General features: G+C 37.1%; 2 protein-coding genes across 11 annotated transcripts in view; both read right to left on the reverse strand.

Annotated features, from left to right (window-relative positions):
- card9 (caspase recruitment domain family, member 9) overlaps positions 1-3,898 on the reverse strand; it is a 12,967-nt gene extending 9,069 nt beyond the window's left edge. For 4 of the 6 annotated variants that reach the window (XM_005165527.6, XM_009301788.5, XM_009301787.5 and 1 more), the window contains exons 1-2: positions 449-1,699; positions 130-267 (exon numbers count right to left, since the gene is read on the reverse strand). In XM_005165527.6, coding sequence (XP_005165584.1) covers positions 130-267; positions 449-713 — 403 coding nt within the window. In that variant the 5' untranslated portion in view covers positions 714-1,699. 6 annotated transcript variants of the gene reach the window in all.
- snapc4 (small nuclear RNA activating complex, polypeptide 4) overlaps positions 3,498-23,721 on the reverse strand; it is a 29,428-nt gene continuing 9,204 nt past the window's right edge. For 3 of the 5 annotated variants that reach the window (XM_009301777.5, XM_021476210.3, XM_017356122.4), the window contains 17 exons: positions 23,506-23,607; positions 18,934-19,006; positions 18,666-18,830; positions 18,413-18,563; positions 17,197-17,303; positions 16,465-16,559; positions 16,243-16,337; positions 12,415-12,497; positions 11,863-12,333; positions 9,480-9,572; positions 9,253-9,385; positions 7,921-7,991; positions 7,773-7,838; positions 6,336-6,354; positions 6,196-6,222; positions 3,973-6,077; positions 3,498-3,898 (listed from right to left, as the gene is read on the reverse strand). In XM_009301777.5, the coding sequence (XP_009300052.3) occupies positions 3,794-3,898; positions 3,973-6,077; positions 6,196-6,222; positions 6,336-6,354; positions 7,773-7,838; positions 7,921-7,991; positions 9,253-9,385; positions 9,480-9,572; positions 11,863-12,333; positions 12,415-12,497; positions 16,243-16,337; positions 16,465-16,559; positions 17,197-17,303; positions 18,413-18,563; positions 18,666-18,830; positions 18,934-19,006; positions 23,506-23,607 (3,961 nt within the window). In that variant the 3' untranslated portion in view covers positions 3,498-3,793. 5 annotated transcript variants of the gene reach the window in all.

The following is a 23,721-nucleotide window of genomic DNA, read 5'->3' on the forward strand; positions in this document are numbered from 1 at the left end:
GTTAATTTGTGGTGGATTTTCATTATTATAATCAGATGCATAGTTCTCCATATGAACTGGTACAAACCAGTACACTTTCTTTTTTTAACAAAATACATAAAAAAACACTATTCTAAATTAAAAACTTACCAATAAGTACAGAGAACACCCTTGCAGGCTCTTTACCGGTGATCTTGCGGTACACATCTGGGTAGTCTAACTCCAAGCTTTCTAGAAAAGCCTCATATCCTTTGAGCCCAGTTCTTTGTAATATGTCCAACAGCACACCTTAAACACAAACAGAAAATTAAATCCTGAACTCTGTATATCTACCAGGTGCCATACAAAATATGCTTAGAAATAAAACAAAGAGCTTCAGGTTATACAATAATCACCAACTTTCAACAACTGGATGCATGTGTTTGGCATCTTAATATTTGGAACTTCAGATTGTCTTCAGAACTCTTACCAACTTTGCGACGTCTGATAACCAAACTTGGATCATTGTAGATCTGCTCCTCATCCTCGCTGCTCAGCACCTTGCACTGTCTCAGATAAGGTGTTATCCTTGAGGGCTCAATGGTCTTGATGAGAAGCATTCGGTAGTCCTCCAGCCGAGCCCAACACTCATCATCTTCCTCCACCTCAAAAACCCCTGGACCATCAGACATGGCTGTTGGCTTGTTAAGAGCTGTTTGATAGCAAGTTTTTAAGGTTAAGTGGACATTACACATTCAGCTTATCTGTAAAAAGGAAATGTTCACAAAACGCTGCGTGACACAAGTTCCCTTTTTCCACCAGAGCAGTTGTTTAAATTTCCCTGTATTTCACAATATAATACATTTACTGTGGTGTATGGGTGATGCAATATTGGTCTTTTGGAGGGAACTTAGTGGCTTTTGTGTAACATCCAGCTCCATCTATAATACATTCGCTTTTATTAGGCTGCTGTTATGATAGTGCTTGTTATCTCATGTGATTAACACATTTTTCCAAGTTGTTATCTTTGTGTAAAAAGTTTTGAAGGGAAAACCTGAAAATCCCTAAAACTCATCAAATGACATCGAATTTAGCAAAATATTTATATTTAGCTTTCAAAAAAAGTCTTAAATACTATTTACTAACTCTTTTATGAGCTGCAGAGTTTGCCACAGCAATATCACCCGGCAGCCCAAGACAGTTTACTCACTGAAGCTAAGCAGGGCTGAGCCTTAGTGCCTGGATGGGAGATCACATGAGAAAACTAGGCTGCTGTTGGAAGTGGTGTTAGTGAGGCCAGCAAGGAGCACTCAACCTGTGTTCTATGTGAGTTCTAATGCCCCAGTACAGTGAAGGGGACACTATAGGGGAATTACCAACCTACGTATCATGTGACGTTACACAGGTTCAAACATGCAAACTGGTTGCAAAAAAAGACCGGTTGCAAAAGCAAACATGTTGTGTTGTGGCGGTAGAATGCCAAAATCTAAAGTTAAAAAATAGAACTTAAATTTTACCGTACACCACACTGCTTTTAATGCCAACCACAGACGTCTTTGGCCAACAGCCATCAGAAGAGAGAGCTAATTAGAGTGAGGACCAAATTAAAAATGCTCGACCCTGCAGTTCTCAATTTATATCAGGTAAGTTCGCACTATGCTGAATCATACACATTCCTCGTTTTTGATTACAGCAATGATTTGAGCAAAAACAGTTAAATATAGTCAATTAAACTGCGGACACTGAATGCTTAGAATGAAATGTAAAAATGTACTTTTACATACCCTGCCATACAGGTGAAGTTCACAGTCAGAAAGCAGTTTTTTGGCTTGTTGATGATTACCCAGGCCTTGTACAGTTCCGTCTTCTCTCCTTGTCTTTGGCTAGGCAGAACCTCGGTTTTTAGCACTACATAGAATTAAATCTGGTAATCGTAAAACATTATTTCTTGCACATGACCACACAGAACAAAATTGTTGGCATACAAAGACTTGTAGGCCTTTAACGTCTCTCTTGTTTAAACACTTGGAGTTTCAATGAGATAGTTGTAAATTTCGAGCTGGACGCTTGGCCATTTTGTCTTATCCAATATCCATTGGAAGGGCGCTATAACAAATGGACCTGTCAGACGAACGTCGTTTACTTTAATTTTAATTTTGCAGAATAACTGTGCTTATCACTGGGTGACAAGCTGTCATAATACGCTGAAAGCATTATGTAAATAATATATATATATATATATATATATATATATATATATATATAATATGTAATCAATATAACTTATCTCTAAAACAACAACAAACGCTGTACCGTATCGGATGTCATTACCTTACTGAAAATGCCAGCGATTCCATTTTTTTTTCTGCAACCTCGCTGCGCAAGCATCCTAAATGTTTATAAACCGGTAGTTAGTCTATACTGTCAGCAGCTATGTTTCCATCCACCCATTTTTATGCGCAATTTGAATGTGCAGAAAAATCGGTTGATGGAAACTGCAAGATGTGCATTTTGAAAATGCGCATAAAACATATGCGCATAACGGAGTGGGATAGACTTTTCATTCGTTAAGAAAAGATGCACATGAACTATGATGAAAACACTTTAATCACACAAAGTCCAGTGTGCGCATTAAAAAAGGTCATGTGACTTTGTTATGAGAGATCATGTGTTGATAAAAATGTGCATGAATAGATAAACCAGCAGGCTGAGCACACTGTAAAACATCTGAAATGTTGGTTTGGTCTTTCTAAAATGCCTTAACCATCTTAGTATTTGTGTTATTATATTACTAATTACCTCCAAAATCAGTAGCGCCTGTGCTCTGCATTTCATGCCCTCAAATGCCACCGCATGTTCACTGCGTGTCAGGATTGTCCTCTGAGGGGCAAGTAGTTTATTAAATGAAGAAAAGATTGAAGCAGCTTCGCTTTTCGCAGCAAACTCTGTTTTTGCTGTTGATATTTGGTGCCAGATAATCAGGAAGTGATGATTTTGTTAGCTTTAAATCATTGGATGGAAATGCTGCTTCGCATGTCTTTAATACAATAATCTAGTTTTGCGCATAAAGTTCATTTGCATATTTGGATGGAAACATAGCTAGTGAGAGTTATCTTTCAGATCAGACTTTAAACCAAAGTCCTGATTCTCTGTGGTTATTGAAAATCCCATGGCACTTCTCATAAAAAGTAGGGGTGTAACCCTGGTGTCCTGGACAAATTCCCTCAATCGGCCCTTAGCCATCATTGCCTCCCAATCATCCCCATCTAACATATTGGCTCTATCACTGTCTGTCCACTCCACTAACAGCTGGTGGGAGCACTGGCTCTGTTATCCTGTGGCTGCCGTCACATCATCCAAGTGGATGCTGAACTCTGGTGGTGATGTGGAGAGACCCCTCATGATTGGGAAGCAATTTGAGTGTATGGTCATGCACGATAAATGTGCTAAATAAATACATACATTACAGAGTTTGATCATGCAATGTAATGGCAAAAAAAAATCCCTAATACAAAAGCTTAAAAACAAAGACGACCAACTTATGACTCTAGAGAACAATTTATTCAAAAACAATCACAATAGTATAAGAATAATTTAACAGAAGTTCAGTGCAAAATTCTTTTTTTCACTGCAAGACAATTAGAGGCAAATTGTGTGATTAACAAAACATAAAACAATTAGTTCAATGAACAAACAATAGCTAGCTGATCCCTTAAACTCCACAGAGTGCAGTTCTGTTTAACAAACGCTTAAACTATATAGACTTTGAAGCTATTAATTCTGCATTCTCTGGAAGAAATACTGAACAACAGAAAGTGTAGTATGTAGTATAACCTTATTTAATTAATCTTTTAATTCGCTGATTCCGTTGCCTTTTTGGACCAATTCCTGAGAACTGTTTTGCTGACGCTTCGTTTTCATTCATGTTAAGTTCAGTCCTCTGAAAACAATGAAAATATATAAGCACAAATCTAAAAAAAGCAATATTATGCTTGAATGTGAAGTGCAACTTACTGCAGTTGGTGGCTGACTTCTTTCATTTGTCTGAAGATCCTCTTCATCATCCTCAGTGGATGACTGACGTTCTTCAGAGGGGTTTATGGTGGCCAAATGGTCATCCTCTTCATCGTCCTCACTCAATAACTGACGTTCCTCACAGGGGTTTATGGTGGCCAAAAGGGCTGGTAAGGTAAAGCACGACAAAAAACGAGCCTTACAAAGTAGGTATGCCGGATTTGAGGCAAACCTTTCAGCAACCACTTTGCGAATGGCTTCCACTTCTACTTCTTCATTGCACTCATCCTGATACTGAGCTGGCAGGACTTTCTTAGCAGCTAAAAGCAGTGGTTGTTTGGCTCGGAGCAAGTCAGTCATTGTTTTGATGGTGGCAGCAGATGGTGGAAGGTAAGGTAAGGATGTATCTAGATGAGGAAGCGGGATTCCACCTTTCCCATCCATCCAGTCATCTACTTCAGATGACTTCTCTGGGAAAATCAAGTGAGAATCAAAGTTCACACCAGCAGCAGGAAGTTCACGAAGAGAGATCAGTGGTTCACCTTCTGATTGAGCTCTAATCCGAGACATTGAAGTTACTTTCCGAGATGGAGGAGCTACAACAGGTAATGGACCCAGAGGTCTGATAGGTCTGTACTTTGTTTTCTGAGTGCTGACAGTTGGCAGTTGACTGGAGCTCACATTTAAACCGCAAAGCTTTGGTGCTACAACTTTATTATTGGGATTAAATATGACTGGTCCACTGGACAAAGTTGGCGGAGTCGAGGGATTTGGTTGAATGTTGAAAACTGCAGGAGGTATACTGCGACCGGTGGACGGAGATGACTGATGTTGCTTTACAACGCTTTCATCAGAGGAGGAATCTGATGAGGTCTTTGCTGCTTTAGTGCATGTAGCTTTGTGGACCACATTGATGGGTATTTGGGGTACAATCTGAACGCTCTGTTGCACACTTAGATTCTGTGGTAATGGAAAAGTAGTTGAATTCAGAAAAGAAGTAGGGTTTAGGGCATCTCTAGAGACTCTGGGGCTAATGTTTATAGTGGAGGAAACATTAAGGTTATCTCTGGATACATTTGAGACTGAAGAATGTACAAAGGTAGGATTTGTAGAGGAATGAACAACCACAGGGGCAGACTGGTGTAGATTGCCCGAGCTGCATGGTTGAGGACTTTTGATTGTGAGGGACTTGTCTGGCATGTTTATTGTCTGGTTGCTTGAGAAATTAGGAGAAAGACCAGTTACTTGTACCAACCTGGCGGGGCTCAGAATCTTGATTACTGGCGATGTCTGCAATGTAACAGTTGGGAAAACAACATTTTTATTGCCCTGGTTTTGTTTCTGAGGCTCTTTTTTCCTACTTTTTACTTTAGATTGTTCCATTAGGGCCTGAGCTTTCTTGGTAGGCTTACAGATACGTTTTGAAGACTTGACACTGTTTGAGTCCTGCACACTTGGCGATTTGGAGACTACAATAGGTTGTGCTGGTGTTTTCGGTTGCATTACCGGTAGAGGAATGTGTGATACAGCTTTTGATGGTTGCTGTGGTAGTAGTAATCCTTTAAACACTAAATGTTGCACTTCCCCCTCCATGTTTGGGTTTGTAATAACAAGATTATTGGGATAAATCAAAGTTGGAGTTGTTATTTGCCTGACTGGCAAAGGTTGAGGAGGCTGTTTAGAAGGTGGTAGAGATGGTTGTTGAGAAGGTGGTAGAGAAGGATTTTGAAAAGGTGGTAGAGAATGTTGTTGAGAAGGTGGTAGAGATGGTTGTTGAGAAGGTGGTAGAGATTGTTGTTGAGAAGTTGGTAGAGAAGGTGGTTGAGGAGGTGGTAGAGGAGGTGGTAGAGAAGGTGGTTGAGGAGGTGGTAGAGAAGGTTGTTGAGCAGGTGGTTGAGAAGGTGGTAGAGAAGGTGGTTGAGGAGGTGGTTGAGACAGTTGAGAAGGAGGTGGTAGAGTTGGTTGTTGAGAAGGTGGTACAGAAGGTGGTAGAGAAGGTTTTTGAGAAGGTGGTAGTGATGGTTGTTGAGAAGGTTCTGCAGGTTTCTTGTGCTCAGATGCTGCTTTTGACTGCTGAAGCAGAACTGCCACTGTTTTTGGAGAAGCTAAATCACAAAGGGCAAAAATATTGACATGTTAGGACAAAAAGAACTAGTGCTTTACTTTCTACATCTGTATTATTGGCTGTTTTATTTATTTCAAGACGTTAAAAAGAACACTTACTGCTTATTGGAGTAGGTTTAGGATTACCTAAATCACAATAGGACACAAATATTGACATGTTAGGACAAATAAAAAGGGTAACTGTGCACATCTGTATTATTTGCCATTTTATTTATTTCAAGATGTTAAAAAAAACTTACCGTTTATTGCAAGTGGCATCTGAAAATACAAAAAAGAGAGAAGAATTGACAACAACAGGAGAACACAAATCTTCAAGATGAACATTTTTTTAAATACTGCAGTTTTACACACACACACACACACACGCACACACACACGCACACGCACACACACACACACATATAATATATCTGAATCTAAAACTGCAACATATTTTTATCTATTCTTGTATTTTTATTATATTTTTAGCAGATGTCCTTCACCAAAAATCCCCTAATCATTCCTAATCATTCTAAAACTGTATTATTTTCAAACAAAGCTATTCAAGTCATTTGATTAAATTGTGTTATACATACAGTCAGGGCCTGATTTAAAATAAGGGCTAGGTGGGGCTGAAGCCCTAGGGCCTGTGAAAGGAGGGGGCCCTTGATTGGCTGATAAATTATTTTGCATCATGATGCGGGAAATGCCTCTTTGCGTTTTGCTTTCGTATGGCAGTAATGTGAAAAATTCCTTTCGACTCGCTGCTGGTCAAGAACAGTGACGCCGCTAAACTATGGCTCGGAGTAGCTGTAGCTCAAAACAGTTTTGAATAGCCCTGTCTAGTCCTCAGTAAGAGTGACCAGATGTCCCATTTTGTTCCCAGGAAAGGCTCTTATTTCGCTGGACAGTTTTGTTTCGGCTCTGCCGTGAAAATGATCCAATCAAAAGTAGGCTAACCAAACGCATTGTTGAACAAAAAATACAGCTCAAACAGTAAACGTTAATAACATGCAGTAAGAAAAGCTTCCGCGCAATCCTTCCCTTAAATAATATAACCGAGAAAGTGTGCGAACATATCAAATAGCCTACATAGTAGTTATCAAAAGTCTATCATTGGGGACAATCTATTTCAAGAAAATACATGGTTTAAGTTTAACTCAACCTATTAAAAAGCAAACTTTTAAATTAATGAATTTCCCCCTTTTTAAAGCCGACAGTAATAATCCAGAGCAAGAGCTGGCTTTCATCAGACAATATATGTGAGGCACAAAAAAAGCATGCTAACCTTCTGTAATTGATTGACTTACAAGACCAAGTGGAAAATTAGAATCTTGACTTTTACATAAATTAGGGATTTCTCTCAGCTAAAGTTTAAAGTAAAATTTTTAAAGATAGCCCTATTTAAATTATTTATTGTAAAGCACTCGTTCAGAAAGTACTGCAAATGTGTTTTTTGTGCAGCCTGTTTAAAATGTGAAGTTTGTTATGCGATTAACTTTGTATGCTTGTACGCCTACTTTAGTAAAATAGAAAACGTTTATAATAATGAAATATAAATCAAATAGTGAAAAATTAGATAATATTAATTGGCAAATTAATAATAATAATAATAATAATAGGGAAAAAAGCTATTTTTGGAGGAAATAAAATAATGTGTAATAAACTATTAAACATTACATGCTTGGTTGACATACCTTAATATCTAGCTTTTTGTGAATTTCAATGACAGTCCTGCAACCATTGACATCAACGTGAAAAGCCTGTATTCAGACAGAAAAGACAACCATCTGAAACTGTCAAAAGGCACAATGAAAGAAACAAAATCAACGCTATCAGGCTTACTTTGATAAAAAATGTAAACACTGATGTCTTCTGGAGCCTGATGCTTGCTGCTTTGATTCCAACAACATCCCCTGCAAAGTGATTATTGATTGATTACACACAACAAAATGAGCATATGCCTTGAATTAATCTGTCATAACTAGGCCTACATGGATGCTGAACAAACATTTTTATTTTATTAAGGTTGCAAATAATTTTTATTCCATATAGTGACATACTGTAGAGGAGGGAAATAAGATATTAAGCAAGATATTCAGCAATTACCTTCACATGAGTTTGATAAAACAGCCTCAAACACTAATAGTTTTCCCTACACTATTGTTTTCATATAATGGGCAAGTTTTACCTTTGATTACAGTACACTACCTTCAAAAGTCTTGTCATGGATCTCAGTTGTAAGAACAACAAATTTTAAGTTGACTTCTAGTTGATAATTTGGAAAAGTGGCTGAAGGTTGATTTTTCTGATGAATCATCTGTTGAGCTGCATCCCATTCATCACAAATACAGCAGAAGACCTATTGGAATGTGCTTGGACCCTAGATTCTAACAGATATCAGTCAAGTTTGGTGAGGGAAAAATAATGGTTTGGGGTTCATTCAGTATGGGAGCATGCGAGAGATCTGCAGAGTGGATGACAACATCTACAGCCTGAGGTATCAAGACATTGTGTTGCCTATTATATTACAAACCACAGGAGAGGGCAAATTCTTCAGCAGGATAGCGCTCCTTCTAATCCAACAGCCTCCACATCAAATTTCCTGAAAGCAAAGAAGGTCAAGGTGCTGCAGGATTGGCCAGCCCAGTCACCAGACATGAACATTATTGAGCATGTCTAGGGTAAGATGGAGGAGGCATTAAAGATGAATCCAAAGAATCTTGAAGAACTCTGTGAGTCCTGCAAGAACGCTTTCTTTGCCATTCCAGATGACTTTAATATTAAGTTGTTTGAGTCATTGCAGAGATGTTTGGATGCAGTCCTCCCAGCTCATGAGAGTCATACACAATATTTATTCTTTTTCACTGCATCATGACTTTATATTCTATACTGTACATTATTTCTGTTAAGTGACAAGACTTTTGTCTCAGCAAAGTCAGACCTTACTGTCCTAATAAAATCATTAAAAGTCAAGGCATGATAATTTTTTGTTTTGGTAAAATAATGGTCATCTAGAGGCCTTCGCCTTTCATATAAGCCACTTCTGATACCAAACGATCAACTAGAAGTCAAGTCATAATTGGTTGTTCTTAAACTTGCATAGGCTGCAAGACATGTGTCAGGTAGTGTATAGTTGTTTTTTTCTTCTACGTTTGCAGAAACAAAAGTCTGTACCTTCACAAAAGATGGCTTCATTCGCTGGAATAGATATGATCACATTACCAATCCATGGGATGACAGCTTTTTGGAGGTCAGTATTAAGACTGAACACATCCCGTAACGTCCTTTTTTTATTTTTTATTTTCTTCTATGGTAAATAGAAATAGCAAAAGCATAAAAATACACATTTTATGTCATACATTATTGACTATATATGTAATATTCATCTGCGTTGATCATACCTTTTTCTTCACAGCGAATTCTGTTGCTTTCATTTGAATGAATTGTTTAACATCACTCATGCACACTTTGAACATGGCCTTCTCATCGTCAGTCTGCAAAGATGAAATATCATTCAGTTTTTAAACAGAAGAATTTCTGAAGCTAAACATCTAAACATGCAAAGAGTTGTAGTGTTAGATCATTTTTAAACAAATTATTCACTTCAACAGGAATGAAGAGTAGATTACTTCATCTTTCAAGTCCTCAATCGGGATTTTAGTTATAAAATCATCATGTAAAACAGCATAAACTCAATGTAAAAATGCAGGATTCCACACAACACAAATGAATTAAGTTAATTTAATACATTTTACAAATTTAAGTGGACCGAACATAAAACAATTAAGTTGTCAAAAAATCGCATTAGAAGTACATTTAAATAAGTAATTTAAACAAGCAACAAAAGTCATTTTTTGAGTGTATGCATCTGAGCTGAAAAAAGAACTGATTAGTTAATCTTGAATCCTAAGGTTTTGAATTGTTCATCTTTTTACATGTGACTTGATAACATAATGCCTCATTCACACTAGCAGCGACTTTGTAGCTGCCTGTCACTCTCGGTGGCGACCTGCTGCGAACGCAGGTCTGTGTAAGTATATACAGCACTAATACAACCGGCCTCTGTATGAGGTGAGAGAGGATCACGTGAGCTCTACTGGTGCTCCAATTGGCTGTTGCTCAAGAAAGTCGCTCTTCATTTGCATAAAGTTGAAGGATTTTCAACTTTGACGCATTGCTTAACAGCGCCACCTGGTTGCCAACATCGCTTGAGTGGATGAAGAAACAGAACAAACTAAGACAAACTAAATCCAGAATCTCAAGATGCTTCAGAAACCCTACCTACAAAGTACTGATCAAAGTTTTAGGTACATGTGTAAAAATGCTGTAACACAAGGATGCTTTCAAAAATGCATAAATTCACTTATATTAGCTAAATCAAATCAACATTTGTATAATCACACTTTGCATTCAAAAGACTTGGGGTGCTTTCACACTAGCACTTTTGATCCGCACCCGGGTTCATTTGACGTCATAGTACAGTACGTTTAGCTAGTGTGAACGTGTGTTCTGAACTCGGGTGCGCACCCGTGAACTGTACCCGAGTCTGCCTGAAAGAGATGAATCATGAATGGGAGTGAAGCGACACAACTGACGCAGGTAGATCATATGATCATGACAAAATGGTGGATGTACTACGTCCGAATTCCATTCACGTTCATATTGTATAGAAAGTACTTTTCTAATGGCCGAGTAGTACGTTTAAATTCAAATGAAGTACCTACTGAGTAGTAGGCGGTTTCGGACGCAGCCCATGTCTACATGCCTAAATGCATTGAGTTGCTGCCATGTGATTGGCTGATTAGAAATTTGCGTTAATGAGCAGTTGGACAGGTGTACCTAATGAAGTGGTTGGTGAGTGTAAATGTACACATTTCTGTTTTTAAGGTAATTATCCGCAATATTAAATGTGGTAATAAAGAGCTGGTCAATGTTTTAAACTTCATCCATATGATCCATATATCCATATGATTAAATAATCTTTTTGATTTTTTAAACAAACAAACAACTTGAAACTAGATTGAGGACTCGACAGATCAATTGCTGATTAGCTTAGTCTTAATGTGAAATTTGAAATGTTTTAACCTAAAAATGAAAATTTCCTCACCACTTACATTCAACTGATTCTAAACTGTCTTCTGCTGAACACAAAACAAGATATTCTGAAGAATGTGTGTGTGTGTGTCTGGGGGGGGGACAAGACATACTAAAGAGGTCAATGGCTGTTTTTATTCTCAACATTCTTCAGTATATCTTCCTTTTTGTACAACAGAAGAAAGAAACTCAAACAGGTTTGGAAGAAGTGCAGAACGTGTAAAGGCAACAATTACATTTTTGGGTGAACCATCCCTTTATTGTGTGTTCAACAAACAAATCAAGTGTCTGAGAAGCAATTAATTAAACTGACAATATTCCGTGGGAGGAGCTTGGACCAGTCGTGATTTTATACAACTTTTGTGTGATTCGAACATTTAGAAACTAAACTTATGAGTCAATTGTTGATTTATTGGTGAATTCCAAAATGAAATTCAATCATATGTTTTATAAGTAGTTTTAGAGAATTTGATGTTACCCCATTTAGACAGAATGCCTAAGCATACTGCCCAAGAGGCATTTCAAAGATGGCCGTCGAGTGAAATTACTTGTCTTAAAGGGACTTTCGTATTACACTGTAAAGAAATGCTGGGTTCAATACAAGTCAAGTGGTACAGTCAATACAGTCAATACAAACTTAAGTGGATTGACTAAAAAAAACAATTAATTTGAATTTAGAAACCATCTTACCCGTCTGTGCAAGACAACGGTATTCATGCCAACATAAGTCCTTTCCACGTCTCCAAAGCGGTCCAGAATGGTGTTGCGCTCCATTATGGGCTCATCATTTGGACACGCGCTGTTCTCTGAAGAATCGGAGCCTAAGCCGGACTCTTTAGTGGACTCCCGTAGCTCCTCTTCATTGGTGGGAAGACGGACCCATAATGTTCTGAAACTTCCTGGAGTAATCGTCCATACCATCGCATTTCTAGGAATCCATTCCTTCATTTCTGTTTGCACGTATTCCTTCTGTGGTATTTCCAGATTTTCATCTTCTGCGAGATCGTCTGATTCGTCACTGTTCATATAGTTTATCTGGCTTTCGTCATCAGAGCTGGAGTTGAAAAACATCTCTTCTTTAACTGTTTTCAGCAATTTTTGTCGTTTATTTCTTGGATAGCTTGTTGTTATGCTTGATAGTGGTCTTTTTAGGGGTTTTTTCTGAATGTATAAAAGACAGAGTGTGTAAGATTAAATTATTATATGTTATTTTCTTAAAATTGTACTAAAGAATGTACTTACAGATCGTGTCATTAATTTCCACTTGTGAAGGCATTGAGCGTCAACTCGATTTGGGATCTCAGAGGCAATCTTGGCCCATTTGCCTGGAAAAGGATGACACAAAATGGACAAAGACAATCTAAAACAATGATCTCAAACTCAATTCCTGCAGGGCCACAGCCTGCTTAATAGTCTCTAGTAGTCTTGATCACCTTAATTAGTTGGATCAGCTGTGTTTGATTGGGGTTGGAACAAAACTGTGCAGAGCTGTGGCCCTCCAGGAATCCAGTTTGAGACCTATGCACTAGAGCAGGGGTCACCAACATGGTGCCCGTGGGCACCAGGTAGCCCGCCAGGTTCACATGAGTTGCCCGCAGGTCTCTTCTAATAATAGCTCACCATAGCACCACATATGAGTAAGCTGCATCTAATATTTTTGTAGGTATTCTTTTTAAATCACACTTGCATTGATGTAAATTTGAAAATCACTTTAAGTTATATATTAAAAACTTTAAAAACAATTTCAGACAAATGAAATGTTGCATATTGATATTTATCTAACTTGTTAAATCATTGTTGACAACTACTGTGAGAAATCATTAACATGATCAATGTCTTCACATAGATGAATATTATTAATAATTATTAATCATAACATATAATTAAAAATAAATTAAGAAAAATGTGTTATTTAATAAATGGTAGTCCTTCACACTAATCGGTACCCAAGAAGTAGCTCTCAGTTTCCAAAAGGTTGGTGACCCCTGCACTAGAGTCATTAGGATCGGAGATTTTGCTGCGTTTCAGTCACACAGGATATATATTTTTGGAAATAGGTGTAAATTAATTGTTACATCAGAGGTTTTGAGTCTTTTTAAAATGCAAGTGTTTTTTAGGCTAGATAAGCAATATTTTAAACATCTGCTTCTCTACTATAATCTGGTATTGCAATTTATTGTATGAATTACCTTGAAACATTACCTAGCCCAAAGTGAATCTGAAAGCTGAATAACTATGTAAAATGTATACACAGTCTACAATTTGTCTCAAAATGTTATCCATATAATTTAAAACCTGATTGGGCTAAATACTGCATACATATAATATAATATAATATAATATAATATAATATAATATAATATAATATAATATAATATAATATAATATAATATAATATAATATAATATAAAATAATATACATTACATTTTTTTATAATAATGTGTGTGTTATATACTGTAGCTTAAACTATAGATTGGTAAGTTAATTATTCATTTTAATTATTATCTGAACATTAGATTCCATTAATGGATTAACTGAAACATTTACATGTTCTGTGCAAATGAAAACATTAACACAACACAACTACATAATTAAAGTAGATAATAAAGTGTCTCTGTCTGCCAATTTGATGCTTGCTCCTACATAAAGAATATGATGAACATAACTTTTTAATAAGCAGGAGAAAATTGTATTTAAATGTTTTATTGAGTATGTTACATGGACACCAATACTCCAATAATTTTAAAACGATTAGGACAATAATCTGATTAAGAGTCTACCATGTAAACAGACATTTTTGATGACCTTAATCCGACTAAAGTCATAATAGAACTAAACAGCAATTGAATCAGGTCATTTGGAGCATGCCGATTTTAGTGGCATTATTGAAGTGCAGTACTGACATGTAAACAACAATCAAACTATTACCGTCCTGTAGGATTTTCGCCGCATTTTACGACAGGATATTCCATACACCCATGGCTGTTTGACACTATTCTCTGCATCTACCAAATCATCAAAGTACCACAGTAACACACAATTTAAATTTCAGAGTTTTTGTTTTTTTTTTTTATTCGGCGTGCGGTATCAAATTCCATTAAAACAACCCTCTCCCCCTAGAACTTACCTAATACATAGATTCAGTACCTAAGTTTACCATGGGGGCATGAATGAAATGACAGAGCCAAACTGCAGTTAATGTTGAAAAATAAAAAAATGAAACACCTAAAACTGCCTTAAACTGTGGAGGAAATGTAGATAGCGTCGTGACACAATGACATAATAAAATTATGTGCTATAACATGTAAAGTGGGATCATGAAAAGACAATTCAAAAAGCAGCTCATGTAAACAGTTGTCTTATTCAGATTAAGGCAAATCATTTGATTACTGATGTCCATGTAAAAGCAGTCAATGCTAAATTTAAACTTTAAATGTTTTACATTTTTAGAATATTGTAAGAATGGGAACTGAAGTGTCATGTTATCACGACTTTACCATATCCAAGAAAAAATTTCTGTTGTTGTTGTTGAAAACAGTTGTGTGGCTTGGTGTTTTTGTTTAAACTGCAATACATTTTTTGTCAAAATATTTTACAGCATAAAAGTTTTTAGATGTTTCGTCAATGTAAAGTAACCCTTTTAATATTTTTTATTCATTCATTCATTTTCTTGTCGGCTTAGTCCCTTTATTAATCCGGGGTCGCCACAGCGGAATGAACCGCCAACTTATCCAGCAAGTTTTTACACAGCGGGTGCCCTTCCAGCTGCAACCCATCTCTGGGAAACATCCACACACATATTCAAACACACTCATACACTAAGGACAATTTTAGCCTACCCAATTCACCTGTACCGCATGTCTTTGGACTATGGGGGAAACCAGAGCACCCGGAGTAAACCCACGCAAAGGCAGGGAGAACATGCAAACTCCACACAGAAACGCCAACTGAGCCGAGGTTCAACCCAGCGACCTTCTTGCTGTGTAGCGACAGCACTATCTACTGCGCCACTGCCTCGCCCCTTTTAATACTTATTTAAATAAATTTATTGACCTCAAAGATTTGAACATTAGTTATATCCACTTGTTAAAGGCTGATTTATACTTCTGCGTCAAGCGCACGCGTATGCTACAGCACGGTCAAAGAATGGATGCTTAGCCCTCACCGTGGCCATCGGCGTCACTGACGTGCACCTATCAAAAAATATAACTAAACGTCGCAACTATGCATAGCGCAAGCTCTGTGATTGGTTGGAGTGTGGTGGGGACCCACGTGCAGCGCGTGTTTACAAGTGTGGAGTCCCATGAAGGAGCTCCGGATGGATAGTTTTGTTTTGTGTTTACCACATAGAGCGAGTGTTTACAAGTGTGGAGTCCTTTGAAGGAGCTCCGGATGAAAAGTTTTGTTTTGCGTTTACCTTATGGTTTAAGTGGTTGCACGTCCGCCGGTTCCTTCCTCAAAATGAGCGAGTTTGAACCACTTGTACATTAAGGAAGCGTTCAGAAAAAACAAAACATCATAGAAGAAACTCGACACAGAGGAACATAAACACCTCACTGTCAACTAGCTTTTTAGGAAATGTTATTGCAGAGCAACAGAAACAGCGTGCAGAAGTCTGAATGCACAGCTGTTGCATGCGCCGTGGGTCATGCTGATCACTTGACGCAGAAGTAAAAACCAGGCTTAGGTGTGACGTCACGTGAAGCAGCTTCTGGGCCCAAGCGCTCTATCAAACTGTATGGGGAAGCTCATCAAATGGTATTATTAAAAGTTTATAAAGCGATGTAACACTTTCGAAAATCATGATCATAATATATGTATCCATACTGATGGCCAGAAAGTGATTTATTTTTTATATATTGTTAATATATTGGTGCCTGTGATGCAGCAAGTCCAGAGACTGTTGTTAACACCATGATTTTATATAAAATTCTCTTTAATGTGTGATAGGAGTAAAAAATGGTCATAAATAAATATTTTCTTATTCAAATGAGTAGTGACTTCGAAAGCAGTATTTCATACGTCACAACCTAACAAGTGGATACTGTATTTATTATGACTTGACTTACCGACACCATATTTTGCAACTTTTTCTTTTAATAATTCCATCTCTGCATAGCTCCATGTTCCCTTTTTCACAGTCTCCCGAAGGCAATCCAAATACCTAAGATACAAATCTTAAATGAATACATGCTTGAATAACCAAAATCAACCAGCAAGATCGACTTAGGGGTTGTGATGATTTGAGGGTCTGGAACATGAGTTTGACTTCTGTCTGAAATTTGTTTCACCTGTCTCGACAAGCACTGTCGGTCCTGCCTGGCACTTCCGTTCTAATCCTCCCCCATTCTCTGGTCCCATACTTTGCCACAGCGTTCCGCAACAACTGAAATTAGAGCCAACAGTCAAATTAGTAAATATGTGGATGTGTGATTCCAGACGTTTTTTCTGTAACTGCAGCAGATATCAAAACTGAAACGTTGGGTCATCACTAGGTCCACACAGAATCTGCAAATTTCCGCAGATTTTCAGCCCATCATTGAGTCTATTTATTTACTTGTGTAAATGTGCGTAAATTGATATTTATTCATTTTTTATTAATTTCGTAAATAATATTGACTAATATAAAAGAGTTCATTTGATTTATTTACAATAAAGTTTGTAAAGTAATATTTTTGTCTTTTAGTAGTTATATTATATGACAGACTTGCTTTGTTTACCAAATAAATGGACCTAGATGGATTTGCCTTGTAAACATTAAATAAAAGTTAAAAAAAGCAATTCTTTTTAATTTCATATATTAAGTTTTTAGTTATGATACTCCTAAAATAGTTACAGCAAAAATCCACAGATTTGTTTTTTTTTTTTACAAAATTATCTGCAAACATGTCCACATATTCTGTCTGGCCCTAGTGGTCACTGAAAATATAATGCAAAAGCAATTTATTCATAATGAGTTTCTTATTTATTATAATATAGAAACCAAAATTAATATAATATCCAAAATTAATTCTGCTCCATACCTGGTCCTCCTCTTTGGACCAAGGGCCTTTCTTTAATGAGGGATCCAGGACAGATGTCCAGCGATATGCCAACTGAGATCCATCACGACCCACCATAAAATGTGACACTACGGAGAACATAAACACAAATATATATAGCCACAATGATACACACTTGTTATCGAATTTAAGTAAAGCTATTGGCAAATTAAGCTGCAAGATTAATCATAAAAAGATTGGGATCTCAACCCCCACTCAACAAACTATAAATAATGGTGATTTGCATATGTTTATTAATCCTTCGAATCGCTGCATTTATATGTTTGAAAAATGCAAAAATCAAGGAAGAGATTCAGTCTTTAGTGTTTTGAGTTAGTTATAAAGTTACAAACAGTCAAATAACACAAATATACTTGGATAACAGTTTATAGTTTAGACATAACCACTGATATTTATGGTAAAGATTAAAATCACAGCCATATGCATTTAATGACGCTCAAAAATGAAAGTTGTAGGCAGCAATTACATTATTTTACCAAAAGGTGGCGACAACCAGCCATCAAAAACAGGCCATTAAATAATTCTTTAAAAAGCATCCATCAAGCAATGAAACTAAGTTTTTGAGTGAATGACTGAATCATTTATTGAAAAGGAGACTAAAAATAAATATGAGTTGTACCAATTATATGTTTTTTATAATGATTATAATAATTTCTACATTTAGTGTTATCAGCAACAGTAGTAGTAACAGTGAATTTTTCACAGTATATACAGAATAATTTACAATTTATTTTTTAATTAGCTGATTTTTTCTTCATTTTATTTTTAATAAAATTACAGGTTCTATGCTCTCTTTGTTAAAACCAAAAGTGTCTTGCAGTGCTTATTTGTCATAAATGGCAAGCAAATGACATTTGTCTCCTTCCCTTTTTAGCTGATCCGAAAAAATCTGATCCGTGACTAAAAAACCATGATGTGAACCGAACCGTAAGATTTGCGATCTGTTACACCACTGATTGCAGATTTTCAAAAAGGTGGTATATTGGCTAGATATTGTCCATTCATAAGCCATACATCAATTAAAGCTTTTAGACGGTTAATAAATTTGAGTTTCTTAAAATTTACACTTATGACTAGCTTTGTGATCCAGGGTCAAAAATGAAACAAGAAATAAACTATAAACACACACTTTAGAAACAAAATATGCCACATTCAGTACAAGATCCAGTTCACTCACTCTGTATGTAAGGAATGAAGTTCCCGATCCTCATTTTTTCAACAAGTTCTCTGAGGAGATCGTCTTCCTCTTCTGTCCAATGAGTCCTTCTGAATGTCTTTGAAATGTAGCGCTGGTAGGTCTGGAAGCACATGAAAGCTGTTCTGTTGGTCTGGAAAGCAAACAAAGAGATCATGAGATTGAGTTGTTAAGCATAAAAAGTGCAATATTTGCATTGTTTTTTTAAAAAGTGCATTGATGTCTCCATCCCTACCCCAAGAGCCTCTGCGATTTTATCCCAATGGCACATCTTGAACTCTTCTGCGACTGCTTGTAGTTTATAAATCTCGTCTTGCTTCCACACCGATTTGTTAATGGACGGGTGCAAAAAGTTCTGCCAGAACCTCTTCAAATCATCGGCCTGACGCAAACCTTCAAACTATATGAACACAAACAAGACTTTTTATGATTCTAAAATGAGAAACTGCAGAAAGTACAGGACTTCATCTGCTAGGTATCAATAAAAATGCTACATAACTTACATCGATATTTGATATTTTATCCCAGTCATGATCGTCTTGCAGATCACCCAACAGTTGATCGTCTTTCAGGGTTCTAAGATGATATTAAGTTTGATTTTATTGGACACATAGTGCACTAATGTTTCAAAGTCTGGAGTCACAAGGTTTTTTTCATTTGTGTTTGAAAAAAAATCTCTAAAGCAGGGGTGCCCAAACTTTTTTGTTTGAAAGGCCAAAAAACTTGATTGAGGGTGGTGGGCTGAAGCAACTATACCAAATTGTATGAAATTAAAATTGTAATGGTAACTTATTAATTTAATAATATTAAAAAAAATACATCGAAAAAAATACTTTAATCAAATCAATAATTATATATAAATTTTATATTTTATAATGTACTTCTTACAATAAAAACCCTAAACAATCTCATTTATAACACAATGAATAAATGAATATACACACAGTGTTATAGTTAGGTCCATAAATATTTGGACATAAACACAGTTCTAACAATTTAGCCCTATACACCAACACAATTGATTTGAAATGAAACAAACAAGATGTGCTTTAACTGCAGACTGTCAGCTTTAATTTGAGGGCATTTACACCAAATGAGGTGAACGCGAATTACAAGTTTGCAAATGTGTCTCCCACTTGTTAAGGGTCCAAAAGTAATTGGACAATTGGCTTCTAAGCTGTTCCATGGCCAGATGTGTGTTATTGTTTTATCATCCCAATTACAATGAGCAGATAAAAGGTCCAGTGTTCATTTCAATTGTGCTATTTGCATTTGGAATCTGTTACTGTCAAGTCCCAAGATGTCGCAATCAGTCAAGCAAGCCATCATTAGGCTGAAAAAACAAAACAAACCCATCAGAAAGATTGCAAAAAAATTTGTCGTGGCAAAGTCAACAAGAGAAGATTACACTAGGATAAATACAGAGGGTTCATTACAAGATGTAAACCAACGGTGAACCTTAAGAACAGGAAGGTGGGATTAGAATTTTAAAAGCCTTTACAGTGCTGGAAGAACATCCTATGGACAGATGAGATCAAGATCAACTTGTTCCAGAGTATGGAGAGGGAAAGGAACTGCTCATGATCCTAAAGCTGGACTTATACTTTCTCCTGGTGCCGCATTGCGCACATCTGCTGACTGTGCGCACACCTCGCAAAATGGAAGAGGCTTTTATACTTGCCACAATTGACATTACAATACGCGTCAAAGCCTGAAACTGAAAGCGAGACGTGACTTTTAAGGGACTGTTTCATATGGATTTATTAATCATTTTTACTGTTTAGTGAACGCAAACTGCCGTAGTTTATTAAATACACAAACCCCTCACTGCACGACAGCTGCGCGCACCTTCAGCAAACCTCTGAATTCCTGCAGCACGAGGACTTTATGATTGTTTATGAGTGTCAAAAGTGGCTGATCTGTTCTGCGAAATTTCCAAGTGGTGCTCGCTGCAGAGCCATTTGGGCAGAACTGAGCTCCAGCGAGGGGAAGCTTGAGCTCTCGCTCCTCCTTTCTTGCACTTCTTCTACGAGTGATGTCACTGGGGGTAGGGTTAGGGGTGGGGTTGGTGTACGCATTAAAACAGCTTATAGGAGGATGAGCGAGAGCTCATGCTCCCCCTCGCTGGAGCTCAGCTCTGCTCAAATGGCTCTGCAGCGAGCACAGTCTCGAAATTTCTGACTGTGTGTCACCGCATCCCTAACGACTAAAGCGATATAACTCGAGAAATCTCCCCTGTGCTGAGCGAGAGCGCCTACTGAACAGCGCAGAATCGATGACGTAAGCGTTTCCAGGCTTGATTGTAATGTAAGTGCTCACCGTCGAGGGAGACGGGAGGGGGGACAAGCGTGCTTAGGCCCAGTTCGAGGTAACTGTACATAGTGTGAGTACGCCCTATAGCCTAAAAAACAGGTCATCAGTATATTGTAAACTGCTAGGTTCAAATATTCCTTTCCAGTTATCAAAGAAATAATTTGTTCCTTGATTATAGTTTTGTAACTATTCAATTGTTTTAAATTCAAAAGTGTAATCTATACATCAGTGTAAAACTTATGACTAGTGGAAAAACATATTTCTGCTTTTCTGTCTCTAATTGTGTACCTGGGTCTCTACTTTTGTCACGGCCTCTTTTGGCTTTAACAAACTTATCACTCTGGTTTTTCCAAATCTTTTAGCAAAAACTTAACTCCTTTCCCATGGCTATTCCAATTTCTAGCCAAGAATTATTGATCATCTGTTTATCTTTCTGGTCACAAATCATAAAGATGTCTGTACAGGTGTACCAGTTTTGGACAAAATTTCCTCAAAGTGTTTCATATCTAACTCAAATCAAACGTGGTGCTCGCTCGAGTTTCAAAAAAACCATCTGCTCCATCAGCCGAAATCATGTCACGTGCACCCAAAGCGAACCTCCGCAAACACATCGATGATGCCATGTTCGCCGCGCATACTCAAGTGAACTAGCGGACATGTTGAGTGTAAACCAGGCTTAAGCAGTGAAGCATGTTGGTACTGTCATGACATGGGCATGTATGGCTGTTTATGCAACTGGTTCTTTGATTTATTGATGATGTGACTGCTGACAAAGGCAGCAAAATGAATTCTGAAGTGTTTCAGGCAATATTTTCTGCTCACATTCAGTCAAATACTTCAGAACTCATTGGACATTGCTTCACAGTATAGATGGAGAATGACCCAAAGCATAGTGCAAAAGCAACCAAAAGGTTTTTGAAGGGAAAGAAGTGGAATGTTATGCAATGTAAAAATGCAGTGGCCAAATGGCCAAAGTCAATCATCTGACTAGTATCCAATTGAGCTTGCATTTTACTTGCTGAAGACAAAACTAAAGGAAAAAGGCCCCGAAAGCGAGCAGGAAATGAAAACAGTTGCTGTAAAGGCCTGGCAGCGCAACACTAGGAATGAAACCTAACATCTGGTGATGTCTATGCATTTCAGACATCCGGCTGTAATTGACTACAAATGATGTGCAACCAAGTATTAAAAAGTAAAAGTTTTATTTATGATTATTATTCTGTCCAATTACTTTTGGACCCTTAACAAGTAGGAGGCACACTGTTACATATAATATAGTGTTCACTTGATTTGAATGTAAATACCCTCAAATTAAAGCTGACAGTCTGTAGTTAAAGCACATCTTGTCCGTTTCATATCAAATCCATTGTGTTAGTGTCTAAAGCTAAAAGCATTAGAATTGTCTCAATAGATTACCGGCAATTTTCTGGAAAGGTTGTATGTGTGAACAGGTTCTTTTTGAAAATACCGGTAAATTCGTTCTGGCTATTTTCCGGAAAGAGAAGTTGTAACATTACCGGCAATATGCCGGAATGCTGTGCTGTGTGAATGCAGAAGGAAGATTGCCGTAATAAGCGCGTGCACGTCTAGAACGTGCTGACGTGAGACGTCTGCTTTAGCCAATCACAACAGTCAGACGCGTTTACGTCCGTGCGGTTTGTGAGAATAAAAGCCTTTGAATATTTTTCCAGACACATTTAGCTGCTAGAAGTTAGTCAGATCACATTTATATGTTCTTCTTAATGCCAACTGTGTAAATAATCATCGATGAGATGCTTATGATAAGCCGTTGTTTGTTTACCTTCAAGCTTTGCGTGTGCCTGTGAAACAGCCCGTGAGCGCCTGCACACGCACATATAATGAACATCTCGACATGCGAAAGTGATCCTGCGAAAGTTGTTCACAATATTGATCATCCACAGAGTTTGTAATTTAGTAAAATGTTTACAAATAGAAGCGCAGTGTTTAAAGCTCATTTTTGGTGAATGATGTCAGAATTTACCGGTATTTTGGAATGGATGTGTGAATGCTCTTATCGGAAAATTTCCGTAACGTCCTCGCCTGTGTGAACAGCGCTTTTTTGAATATACCGGTAAAGTCGTTCCGGAAATTTTCCAGATATTTACTGGTATCACTGTGTGAAAGGAGCTATATATATATATATGTCCTATATATATAAGTAATCAACTAAAAAAACGTGTTTTAGGGTTTCATGACCCTTTAAAAATCAGCTTAATTCACATTTAATTCAAACCTTTAATTTCAGTTTTTCTTTTTTTCTAGCTCAGCAATTTCTGGTGGACCAAATCAAATCAAAAGTTACCATGGGCCATCTTTGGCTCGCAGCCCCCAGTTTTGGCATCTCAGCTCTAGCACTTACCAAGGCTGTGTTTATGTAATCAATAAATGCCGAAACACAGCAATACTGTGGGACATTAATACAATTGAACATGGCTGTTTGGTATTTTATTATTTCATTAAAATAATGATATATGTCTGTGATTAAGAGCTGCATTGTTAATTGTCATTAATCCAGCCTTTAGTGTCCCATGACCTTTCTGAAATCATTCTAATATGGTGATTTGGTGCTCAAGAAACATTACTTATTATAATTTCTAATTATAATGAATGCTGAAACATTAAAAAGACTGAATGAAATATATTTCTTCACCATATACAATCTTACTGACCTCAAACTTTTGAATAGTAATTTAGTTATAATCGTATATATTCTCTGATGAAAGTGCTTAAAATGACGTTACCTTATTTCAGCTATTTGTTTCTCAATTAATTCTATTTGCGCTTTCAGTTGTTCTTTTTCCTCGCCTTCCGCTCTACACAGTTTGTTGCTGAGATATTCCATCCTAAGAAAACACAGATCATGTCAAGCTTTTCACACATATTTAAATGCACACAAAAAATCTTGTATTTCTAAAAGCCAAGCTAACAAAACTAAAACTGAAGAAACAGGGGTGTGT

Source organism: Danio rerio, chromosome 5 (genome assembly GCF_049306965.1).
Source record: "Danio rerio strain Tuebingen ecotype United States chromosome 5, GRCz12tu, whole genome shotgun sequence".
NCBI classification, from domain to species: domain Eukaryota; kingdom Metazoa; phylum Chordata; class Actinopteri; order Cypriniformes; family Danionidae; genus Danio; species Danio rerio.